Source organism: Arvicanthis niloticus, chromosome 20 (genome assembly GCF_011762505.2).
Source record: "Arvicanthis niloticus isolate mArvNil1 chromosome 20, mArvNil1.pat.X, whole genome shotgun sequence".
Taxonomy (NCBI): domain Eukaryota; kingdom Metazoa; phylum Chordata; class Mammalia; order Rodentia; family Muridae; genus Arvicanthis; species Arvicanthis niloticus.
Window position 1 is genome coordinate 33,171,418 of NC_047677.1, and position 12,530 is coordinate 33,183,947.

Here is a 12,530-nt window from a genome sequence, read left to right on the forward strand (position 1 = left end):
CTTGGAAACATGCTTTCCGAATTTTCAATAGGTCCTTTGTGAAGGCATGTGTCTGCTCCTCTCAAAATTGAAAAGATGTTTGTACAGTGGCGAGCTTGAGAATACGGCAACTTAATCTTAATGATAAAACCCGGAGGAGAGAGAAATCATAAGCCACTTGTTTATCAAAAAAAAAAAAAAAAAAAGGAGGAAAGGGGCTAAGACACATAATTTATTCTCAAATTTAAATTCATGCTTGATGAGAGCTATCAGAGCTATCAGGAAAGTTTGGGTGGACCCATAAAGTTTCTCAAGTTTTACTATTTGAAGTCCAGACGGCAGGGAGGTAGATGGGTAAAGAAGACAATAAATGGACAGAAAGGGGACAAAAGACTTGGGCGTAGAGAAAGTGCCATTTGGCAAGCTTTTCCAGAGGAAGAGAGCAGAAAAAGAACTCGCTATGGCTTCCAGCACGGCAGACAGAGCTTGAAGAGTATGTGCCTCAGGCTGTTTCCACACTCAACAGTGTAAACTTCAACTTCTATTCATTACAGCTCAAACCCAGAGGCAAATTTAAGAATTTTTAAATAGAGATTTTTTCAGATGCTGTTGCTTATGCTTACTTCCCCCCTCCCCCCCAAAAAAAATTTTTTTTAAAACTATGAGATCTGGCTAGAGTCTTGAGTTTCTTGAAATATGCAGGCATTAGGAAGTTCCCAGAACATTTAGGCATGCTTAGCGATCTAAAGAGTGAGGCTCTTGGGATGAAATTACCTGACTGGCCGGTGTGGAGAAATTCTTAACGGATGATAAAAGGTCACTCTGGAGAGGGAGGTGGACACTGACCAGATTCTGGTCTGTCCAGGGAGCAAGCCTTGGGGGCGGGGGGGGGGGGGGAGGATACAGGCAGGCCAAGAGCAGCTATTGCTAACACAGCAGCGAGTTGAGTTTGGCTCCTCCGGCTACTGTATGTAAGAGCCAGCTGGATCTCTAGTATTGATGGGACAAGGAGAGCTTGCTTGGTGGCAGTGTTGGAGAAAGAGGGAAAAAAGGAGTCTGCCCACATGGATTCCCATGTGGCAAGATGGTGGCCAGGAGGCAGATACAAGTCCTCTGACTGGCAGCTCCACTCTGGGTGAGGAATGGAATAATCTACCTGTTGGATCAAATCTCTGGCAAGTGCAAGGACAAAGCATTATTACCTGCCTCTGAGTCACAGGCTTAGGAAACCAGGCCTTAGAAATCATAATCACGCTCTCCACTCCTTTACAGGCATGTTCTAAAAGGGACAGCCTTTTCTATAATATTTAAATTCATTTTATCATCATGTCCACTGTGCAGAGTTGGGAGTTATGGGAAATTTCAAGGGAGGTGATGTCGCACGGTCTTTCTCCTAAAAACAGTTTAGTTTTCCGTTTGATGATGGGCTCAAGTCCTAACCCTATCTCTTTAAGATCCAGTTCACGGTCTAGGTCCCTCAGGAAGATACCTCACCGTGGGTGGAAACCTCCTGCCTCTGCTGCCTCTTTGCCTTTCTATCTATTACACATCTGATTTCTAAAGCCTTAACTATCTAAGAGTCTTCCCTGGCCCCGTGAGTCAGACCTCTTGATGCATTAGATAAACCTGAAGTTTCTGCAACTTTAATGGTTACCGGAGGCTGCTATCCAGTGAAGGATCAGAAGGCTGTGCCTGGGTTTCAGGAAACCCGTGCTTCCTTCCTCAGCAATCTCTGCTCCCGATGCACAAATGTATCAAAGCCACCCAAGTCTGTAACCACTCGGGGGGTGGGGGTGGGGGGAGGGGGGGAGGACAACACATACCCAACGACCAGAGGAAAGGGTGACTCTTCTAATCTCCCAATGTGTTCCCTTCTGCCACTTTGGTAAAATATACTAAAAATGAGTTATTAAGGAAAAAGAGAAGTTCAAAAGATGTATGCAATGCAAAGCCCTGATTTTTTTTTTCTTTTTTCTTTTTTTATTATGTTCAGTGAAAATAAAATTACTCTGCTCCGATCCAAAGTGAGTTCGAAAAGCTTACCTGTAGCTGTCCTGGTTCACTAAGCTTTTTTTTAATGGGGTGATAACAAATAGTTCACGGGGCGGGGGGGGGGGGGGGGTGTCACACACTAGGGAAGCTTAGGAGGGGCTTAGAAACCTCGTGTGTGTGTGTGTGTGTGTGTGTGTGTGTGTGTGTGTGTGTGTGTAGTTCTGGGTCCTGTCTGTGACTTTCTCAACTGTGTGTTTATTAGCTTGAAGGATGTCAAGGATTCATAGATTTGTATTCTAGACATGAACGAAATGAGAACTCACCTTGACTTCCTTTCTCTTGGCTTTTTGCCCAGTTATGATTAGCTCAGGTATTTTAGAACCTGAAAGATTTGGGGGTCCGATTTTGAGCACAGTACTTATCTTACTCAGAACACAAAGCCTCCCCTTTCTTACCCACCATCTTCTGAAAAGCACTGCAGATGCCTCAGGGCTGTCGTGTCATTCAGTTTCTGGCCCCTGCCTCTGGGTTGGGTGTGGCTCACCCTAAGCCACTCTGCAGTAAGCAGTTTGAGCCACTTGGAGTAACCTTCCTTGACCAAAAGAACTCTTCCCGGAAAAAGCAGAAGGTTAAAATTTGCAATGGGACATTATGCATGCAAGAAGATGAAGTGTAAATGCCCATTTCCCTCACAAACAAATACATTTGCTTCGGATTTTGATTTCCTAAATACTGAGAAAAGCACACCACAAAGTGCTTTAGCTTCCATGATGCTTCTTCTTAAAATCCCTAATAACAACTTCATGTGTTCCACACAAACAGAGCATGTAATTTATTCAAGAAAATTAAAACCAGTAATCTAGTATTTTGTGTAAAGATTCCCCCTTCTTGGGCTTCAAAAACATTAAAAAAAAAAAAAAGAAAGAAAGAAAGAAAGAAAGAAAAAAGAAAATTTGCATATGAAAACAAAGCCTTTAAAATGAATTGTTAGTCCAGAAAAAAAAAAAAATCAAGCTATTAAAAAAAAAAAGGTCCATAGAAGTAGCCATTTTGTTTTTGTTCTTACCCGATTTTTTTTAACAAAAAAAAAAAAAAAAAAAAAAGGCAATTTAGAGCATCTTCAGGGTTGAACAAGAAAGAAAATGTGGTCCTCAGAAGAGCCCTTTGCCCGGGAGAACACAGACATTTCCTGGCGTCCTCATCAACAGTAACTTAATCAATAAATCTCAGCAAGAAATGTTGAAAGCAGCCCTATTTCATAAGCTTTGCTGAGTTTGAGACATCGACATAGCAACAGCCTCGCGCTGGGAAAACACGAAGGCTTTTTATATCGGTAATCATCTGTAACATGAACAATTAAATACAGTACTAATGGACTATGGCCAAGAGCCTGGCACTAATATTAAACACTGACAGAGATGGATCGGTTTAGAAGCAAAACCAGGCTGACAAAGACATTTTTATGAAGTGCTTGGACCTATTTTATTTAAACCAATCAGTGACAGGTTTGGACGAGTAGGGCCCTCAGCGACAGCGAGGCATTCACAACCACTGGACGGCCTCTGCTCTGCCTTAAATAAAAACACCCATTGATTCATTTCCACGGCTCCTACTTTTATTATTGCACTCATTAATAAACCCAAAGTGCCCAACTAATAATATACAAGTAACATTTAATGAGGAACTGGCGATGTTTTTTCCCCCCTTTCTTGTAGTAAAACAAAAACATTTACTGGAACCGTGAACCGCACTGCATAAAAAAATACATCAGCAGTAGATAATAGGATGTAGAGGCCTAGCAAAGCAGGAGGGAGGGAAGTGGAAAACAGTACTTCCTATATTAGTAGGGAAAGAATACTAGTCTTTCTACAGGGAAGTAGCTGGGGAGATGGCTCAGCAAGTACCACGACCTGAGTTCGAAACCCGGCACCCATGCAAAACCTCATAGTAGCAGCACACTACTGATCTTAATACTGTGGGTCAGAGCCAGTCAGATCCTTGAGATGGCTGGCTAGCCAGATGAGCCAGATGGATGAAAAGACCCTACCTCAAAGAATAATGTACAGGCCAGTGAGATGGCTCAGCAGGTAAGGCCACGGTTTGTTATCAACCCTGGTGATCTGAGTTCAACCCCCAAAATTGTCCTCTGAGCTTCATATACATGTGTTGTATTTGCACAAGTGTGCATGCAGACATGCATGCACACAGACACGCACAAATGAGAAACGAGAGGACATCACAGCTTCAGAGGAAGAAGGGTTTCAGTGGTTCTGACTCATCTCTGGAAGGCTTTAGAAAAATCATCACAAAGTTCTGAGTGTTCTTTCTCTCTCTCTCTCTCTCTCTCTCTCTCTCTCTCTCTCTCTCTCTCTCTCTCTCTCTGTCTGTCTGTCTGTCTCTCTCTCCTTTCCAAGCTTCTTGAAAACAGTGCCTGTTCACCAAAGCAGCCAGCCATTCTTTTTTTTTTTTAAAGATTTATTTATTTTATTTATATGAGTAAATTGTAGCTGTCTTCAGACACACCAGAAGAAGGTATCAGATCCTATTACAGATGGTTGTGAGCCACCATGTGGTTGCTGGGAATTGAACTCAGGACCTTTGGAAGAGCAGTCAGTGCTCTTAACCGCTGAGCCATGTCTCCAGCCCCGCAGCCAGCCATTCTTAATATGAAATGAATGAACCTGAGGGTATGGGTTTGGCAAGAGAGCAGCCTCTTCTTTGGTTAAAGTCCCTCAACTACTCTACGTCCTATGTCCTCTGGGAGAACCAGTGAAAGAGCAGGTATTCAAAGAACTATGGCCCCGCCTCTTTGCCATACTATGGCCCTTGGGATTATTTGGTGATTCCTTAATGGACATTGTCATAGTTTGCTTTCTATTGCTGTGGTTAAAAAGTCCTGATTAAAAGCAACCTGGGGAGAAAAAGGGTCTATTTGTCTTGCAAAGTTTGATCATAGTCTATCATCCAGGGAAGCCAAGGTAGAAAACTCAAGGAAGGAACTGAAGCAGAAACTGAAACAGAGGCGTGGAGGTGTGCAGTGGCTTACTGGGCAGTTTGTTCCTTTACATCGTTTTTTGTTTTTTGTTTTTTTTTTTTAATACAGCTTGGGACTTCTTCCTCAGAGGTGAGCAAGCCCTTGTGGCCTGGGCCCTCCACCTCAGTCATTAATAAAGAAACTGCCCTACAGATCCGCCCACAGACAATCTACTGAGGGTAATTCTTCAAAAGAGATCCCCCTTTCCCCTAGATACCTAATCTGTGTTAAATTGCCAAAATAAATAAATAAAATAAAATAATCAACCAATACAATCACGATTGGTTTAAAAGAGAGTGATATGAATGTATGCATAGTCTACATTAAAAAAAATTAAAAAAATACACGATCTTCCAATTTTGGTAGCTAATGATTATTAATTACTAATTGTTCGTAGCATTCTGATCAGAAGGCTGAAGCAGTCTAGATAGCAAAAGGCCAAGGGCTTATTATCAGTGCAGAGCTACCCCGGGCTCCAGGCTCTGCACATACCTGCTGGTGTGACCAGGCGCAGTGTCACTGGACAATAACAGAACCATTGGTTCTAGGCTCCAGTTTCTTTCAACTGTCCCAGAAGCCCCTGAGCACACAGAGTCAATCTTGAGCAGCCCCCCAGAACGTCTCCCTGGGGTCAAATAGTAGCACTGCTGTACTGTTTGAATGGCTCTCTCAAACTCCCAACTCTTGGGGGGAGGGGAGGCACTCCTGCAACTTAGGGGTGGAACCCAAAGGGCCTCTTTCTCATCTCAAGCCAGAAAATCTGCACAGATCAACTTCAGTGTTCCTCAGTGCTTCATACCAGCACTTGAAGCCATCCCCTTCTGCTCAAGACATCCCGCATTGCTCAAGACGTGTACGCGTATTCTCCCTGCTGACAGTTTAACATGGCTTCCAGTCTACTACTCAAATGCTGACCAAAGAAATTCCAGAACAGGAAAAGTGTTTCATACCTCTTGAAAAACAAAAACAAAAACGTACTCCAATGGGAGACCAAAATTTTACAGAGTGTCTAGTGTGAGCCTACAAATTCAGAAATCGAAAAGAAAAATTTAAAGCCTTTTATAATGGGTTGTGGTTGCCAGGGCTTTTCAAACGCACAGGTTTACATTGCTTGGGAACCTACTCCTTCTTAGAAAAGGAACATCATTCAGTGAGGTCTGTGAAAAGTATCTGGCCATTCCAGTCACAACTGTGTCACTGACAAGACCTCTTGAGGAAAACACACTCAGGGGCTGGAGACACAGCGCAGCATTTAAGAACAACAGTTGTTCCTCCAGAAGTTGTTCAGTGCCCAACACTCATGTGGTGACTTTTAACTATCCATAAGTCCTGTTCTAGGGGATCCAACTCCATCTTCTGGTCTCTGTAGGCTCCTCCACACATATAAGAGGTAAAATATCCATGCACCTCATTAAAGAAAAATGAAACAAAACACACACACACACTATCTATCTATCTATCTATCTATCTATCTATCTATCTATCTATCTATATATCTATATATCTATATATCTATGTATATATCTATCCAATCCTTCTTTCTAACCCAGTCCTTACCTGCTCTTGATCATGTGATGCTTTGTAAAATGTCCTTAATGGCTGTGCCCATGTGGTCAAGGAAGTGGGCTAGCTGCAGCTATGTGACTCCTTTTGCCAGTTTTATCTGTCACTGGGTCACCTTAAGATTAATGGTTCGGGTGCTGAGAACTTTTGAAAAGGAGAGAGTATGTTTTTATGTCTCTCATGCTAGGATTTGATTAGAGGCTCCTAAGCCAAAGATAAATAGGTTGTGGTAGCCTCTAGCACTGTGGGCAGAGCCCTCACCCGGGACACACTGTATTGGGGATCAGCTGCCCAGTACAGTGGGTAACAAGAATGCGTGAGCTTTGATGCTAAGTACTGAGAGAAATCACAGTTATACATATATAAAACAGTGCTGCCAAGAGTGGTCATTTGAGCATCTATTCCTGGTGTTTAAGAATCCTGGATTACAATAGGGCCAGGGCAATCTCTTGGGAATACTCCATGGGAATTTTTCATGAGGTACTAAACCAAACTCAATTTACTTCAATTATTCTAAGAGAAACACTCGAACTTTTGTTAACCGGCCACGTACTTAGAAAGGAGATACCGATGAACACGCCCTTGAACTTCAAGGGAACATAATGAACACCTACAGTGTCAAGAAGGGTTATAAAGGATGCTGCATCTGACCCACAGTGGGTGTCGTGAATGTAGGTCAAAGCTGAATTACCAATCGACTATGAGAAAAGAAATCAGTAAATTGAATATTAGCATTTTAACTTTTTTTTTTACCAGCATGCTCTGTTCCACTAACTAGGTATATCTTGATTTCAGCGTGTGCATGAACACTATTAAAACATATGCATGCATGTACACACACACAAGCAAAAGCATGCACACATACAATTTTTCTCTGTCTCTCTCTGTTTTTCTCTGTCTCTTCCCCTTCTGTCTCTCTCTGTCTCTCTCACTGTTTCTCTCTCTCTGTTTCTCTCTCTCTCTGTCTCTCTCTGTCATTCTCTGTCTCTCTCTGTCTCTCTCTCTGTCTCTCTCTCTCTCTCCCTCCCTCCCTCTCTCTCCTCTCTCTCCTCTTTCTCTTTGAACTCTCCAGCCGTGGATTTGAAGCCACTATACTTTATGAGTCAGATACACTTTTTCTCACTTACATTCTTTGGTCAGGACACTTTATCACAGCGATGAGAATAAAAACTAAGCACAGTAGAGGATGAATTCTGAACCGGCCTCTGGATTTCACACCAACGATGTTACATGTGTGCATATGTACTTTTGACACACACAGGCATGTACACACACCATTACTAATCCCCTCTCCACTTCTCTAGGGCAGTACCGGCTGTAAAGAAGCTGGTACAACCTAAACATTATGTATGGACTCAAAGCACACACCACTCATGAATTTGCTGCCATTTCTCAGCAGCATAGGCACACAGTGCAAGCACACAGTCAGTCAGTGTAGGCACACAGTCAGTGTAAGCACACAGTCAGTCAGTGTAGGCACACAGTCAGTGTAGGCACATGATCCTTAACACAATGTAAGGGGAGATGCCCAGGAAGTGGGCAGATGGGGCAGATGGGATGGGACAAGACTCCTGTCCACAGAGCCTGCGCCAGAGGCTCTAATGTATTCTTTCTTCGTTATATCATTAGTACTTTCCTGAAACAGGTGGAGCTTATTAGAAAATCAAGCCATGCAGAATTTGGCTCGAGATTTCCTTGACTGAAAGAAAGCATATCTACAGGAGAAGAAATCCCCACAATGTATGGAAAAAGAATAACACAGACGTAGTCCAAGGCAGTGCTATTGGGCTGAGGAATGCCTGGTTTCCAGGGCTCAGTCACACGTTAATCTCATGACAACATTTCCCATCTTTGTTTTCCAGGAGCCCAATGAGCTCGTGGTACATGAGACTCCTGAGAACCATCCCTGGGAATCCACACTTGTTGGGGGAAGGGCACTGCCAGACAGGTGGCCACAAGACAAAACCTAAGTAAAGGCACATCTAATTTTAGTCTGGGTAACCAGAGAGCATGCTATGTAAAGGAAAATACTGGGTGTGTGTGTGGGCGCCAGGGGGGTGTGGGGGGGTGGAAGTTGGGGGATGGGTGGGAATGGGGGAACAAGAGGGTGGGGGAATGTGTGGGGGTATTTTGTCTTCCCAATGGTCCTTTAGATTTCCCCTATCTTGTCTTTATCCAGAATCATCTTTCGATTAAACACAGTTTTTTTGTTGTTGTTGTTGTTTTGTTTTTCGAGACAGGGTTTCTCTGTGTAGCCCTGGCTCTCCCGGAACTCACTCCATAGACCAGGCTGGCCTCGAACTCAGAAATCCACCTGCTTCTGCCTCCCAAGTGCTGGGATTAGAGGTGCGCACCACCACCGCCTGGCATAAACACAGTTTAATTAAGCAAGGATTTTTTTTTTTTTTGCAGGAGATGGCTTCTTACCTTTCGTAGTGTCTGCGGGTACAGGTGGCCGCACTGGTGCTCCCAGGATTACCACCTAACTCGTCATAAATATGTTTCCACTGACGGCGGGCTGTTATCTGAAAAGACCGCAACGAGAGATTCAATCTAGCATCGTGAGCGAGCTGCAACGCCAGGGTCATTCATTCTATGTAACATTCAGAAGAGAACAGACTGCCCTGGACACCCGGAAACAGAGGCTCCAGTGAGTTTAAGGGAGTTAGGTAACACAAGACCTAACACAAGATCTCTCACCTCACAATAAAACATGGCTTCCGACTTCGGACGCTGTCTACCCTTGGTTAACTTCATCTAAGGCACCACCTCCTCAGCTATTCATACAGATATTTGCCCCCCACCCCCACCCGAGGTCCCAAACACACATCCCACTCCTTCTACGTTATGCGATATAATACAGAATGAAGTCACATTTCCACTGAACTGTATTCTAGTTCCCCCGGCTTAAAAGCATCACAGTCGACACTGGCTACCTGAAGCAGGAGGAGATGAGTGGCCAGCCACACTACTTAAAGAAAATATTTTTTCCCCCTCAAACGTGTTTATGCATCTTCTGATCCTTTGAGCCATACAATGTGTTTCCTGCTTTAAAACAGAGCAAGCAAGACACTAATAAACTGACTGACTATATATAGATTAAGGAAAAGTGATAAACGGTAGAAGAATTTACAGCCATCCTGACATTCTATCATCACTTAAACAAAGCCTGAGTTAGCCGTGCGTCTATCAGATCTGTTTGTTTCTATTCACATACAGCAGGAAAATGGGCTAGGAGTCGAATCCCATGGAAACACACACATTCCCAAGGTGAAATGCTCACTGTGTACATCACTGAGTTGGATGGTGTAATATCTAAACAATAAGAAATATCCTGCTCTGTCCAGCCAGCGTGGTCTCTTTATATTTTTATTCATAAATTTTACTGTTGCACATAGATTAGGATTTTGCAAAATGACATGCTAAGATCTGGCCCAAGGATTATTTGGGGCATGGGGGGGCGGGGGGGGTGGAGTGGGTGTGGGAAATCACATAGTTCTGACATCTATATACACATTTTTAAACACTTTAGGGAGGATACTATATATGCTGTTACAGGATGTGTAGAGGACAGGGCGGTTGTCAAGTTGCCAGGGGTGTTCAGGACAATCAGGGTAGACGGCTATCATTTTAAAAATACCACAACACTCACTGTCAGTGAGTTCACAGGGCGAAGATGCCCTGTGGAGGAAAACTTCAGTTTACAACCTAGGCTGTGTTATCAGTTCTGATCTAAGAGGAGACTGTGGCAAGAGGGCAACTTTGCCATTTTTAGTTCCTCTTTTTCCTTAAATCCTGCTGAAGGCCCAAGGAAGACCACTATGCAATAAGAAGTCTCGTACTGCTTACTTTGTCATGAAGTCATCTTATACGGGACGGCCTGTTACACATACCAGGCGGGACAACAACGTACAATCCTTATGTACATTAAGACTTAAACTCATGACACTACGAATACAGTAATTATTCTTTTTTGTTTGTTTGTTTGTTTTTTTCAAGACAGGGTTTCTCTGTGTAGCCCTGGCTGTCCTGGAACTCACTCTGTAGATCAGGCTGGCCTTGAACTCAGAAATCCACCTGCCTCTGCCTCACAAGTGCTGGGATTAAAGGCATGTGCCACCACTGCCCGGCCAATACAGTAATTATCATGGGTGTACTTGTAGTCTTCATCCAGTTTGTAGATGATACTAACTTAGGTCAATCTATTATTGGGCCGTCAATAAAAAAAAAAAAATGCCCAATTTCTTTCTTCAAAAGTACCAGCTACCAAGGCCCCTTTAGACATCTCCCAGCAAGGTCTTCATTTAGACAAGGGGAGGGCACAAGGTGCACAGTAGGACTACAACAACAGCCTATGCATATCCCTGTAATCACTTCAGTTCCCACTCTGATCATCTGCACACCAGCACGACCCGAGTGATACTACACAGCTTGTACTTCTGTCTGACTCCTGATCTCTCAGATGACAGACACATGTTGGGATCTCAATCACAGGTGAAGGGATCGAGACTCAGGAAGGACCCACCACTTGTCTAAGGACACAGAGCACAGTAGGAGTAAACCCGTATCTACACAGTTGCCTTCCGGTACCCAGAGCTGAGGTCTATTGGGCTGTTATCAAAGCTACCTCCCAATCGGATCGATCTGAAAATACAGGCCGTGCTGGGCATGAAAGCTTTTTTTCTCCTGAGTTCTCACTCAGCCTTTGGGTTTGGGCCAGCAAGTAAAGTGAAAGGTTCTTTCTCATTTGTCACTCTCTCACATTCTGAAGCTAAAGGGTTCTTCCGTGACCCTTTGTCTCTTTCCCTGGAACACAGGGCATCTGGTGTTCACTACAGAGTCCCTTTTCTTGGGTTGTATCTCCCTGCCACTCTTTCTAAGAACTCACTTAAGATGCTGGAGATTTGGACCATGGCCATGGCCATCTACCTACACTTCATCTCATTTTAGGACAGAGTTGGGTACAGAGAGTGATGGAGGTGGGAAGGAGGAGGAGGAGGAGGTCAGAGGTCAGATGAGACTGAGACAGATAAGGCTTACAAGGTTCCTAGCTTAATGGAGGTCATGGCTCCAGACAATCACAAAGAGTGAGCAGACTACACTCAGGTGCAAGAACCAATCTGGATCCATGTGACAAGCTCACTCTGAAGACCACTAAGAATCACTTCTTGCCTAGCAGAGGTAAAAATCAAAGAGTCTCCAAAACCCACACCATGCCCATTAGATCCAGCACACCCATGCCTTCTCAGCTTTCAAGCACAGGGTTTTTTTTTTTTTCCAAGTGACCTTTAGAGTTCAGATAAGGTGCACTGAAACGAGTTGTCTACACTGCCGTTTCTATGCGAAAACAGGACTAAGGAGTAGAAAGAAACATATTCCGTCCGTAATTTCATTGATGAAACTATACAGTTGCTTCAAAAGTATTTCGGGAAGGTGGTGGTATTCAGAGATGTAGCTCAGTCAGTAGGACACTTCCTTGTAGACATGAGGGCCCAAGTTCTATCTCCAGAACTTTCATGGAAAAGCCACAGGTAGTGGTTTATGCTTAGAACTCCAACACTGGGGACTTAGAGAAGGGTGGCTTTCTGGGGGCTCAATGGCCAGCCAGTCTAACTTACTTGGTGATACACAGGCCAATGAGAGGCTATGTCTCCAAAACAACACAACGAGATCCCTCAGAACACTCAAGGACAAACCAACCAGTCATTTGGTCATGAACGTGGCCATTGCTTTCACCCAGGAGCTCACAGCAGCTCTGGTTCTCACACAAGACCAACAGAAGCTGGCAAGATGGGCCAGCATTCCCATAGACAGCTCACTGGACTCATCAAGTTACAAGACAAAATCCACCACCAGCAGAACAAAGCAAGCCAAACCAAAATAAAACACAACACAAAACAGAAGACGTGATGTAGAGAGAGAGGCATGTTGGGGGGGTACCTGTGGGAAGTAGAGAATTGGG

The 12,530-nt window shown here is 43.9% G+C and overlaps 1 protein-coding gene across 3 annotated transcripts in view; it reads right to left on the minus strand.

The window, feature by feature from the left end:
- The window catches only part of Arid5b (AT-rich interaction domain 5B), a 184,219-nt gene that overhangs the window by 17,418 nt on the left and 154,271 nt on the right, over positions 1-12,530 (minus strand). For all 3 annotated transcript variants that reach the window (XM_034523943.2, XM_034523945.2, XM_034523944.2), the window contains one exon: positions 8,996-9,093. In XM_034523943.2, coding sequence (XP_034379834.1) covers positions 8,996-9,093 — 98 coding nt within the window. The remainder of the gene's footprint in view (positions 1-8,995; positions 9,094-12,530) is intronic.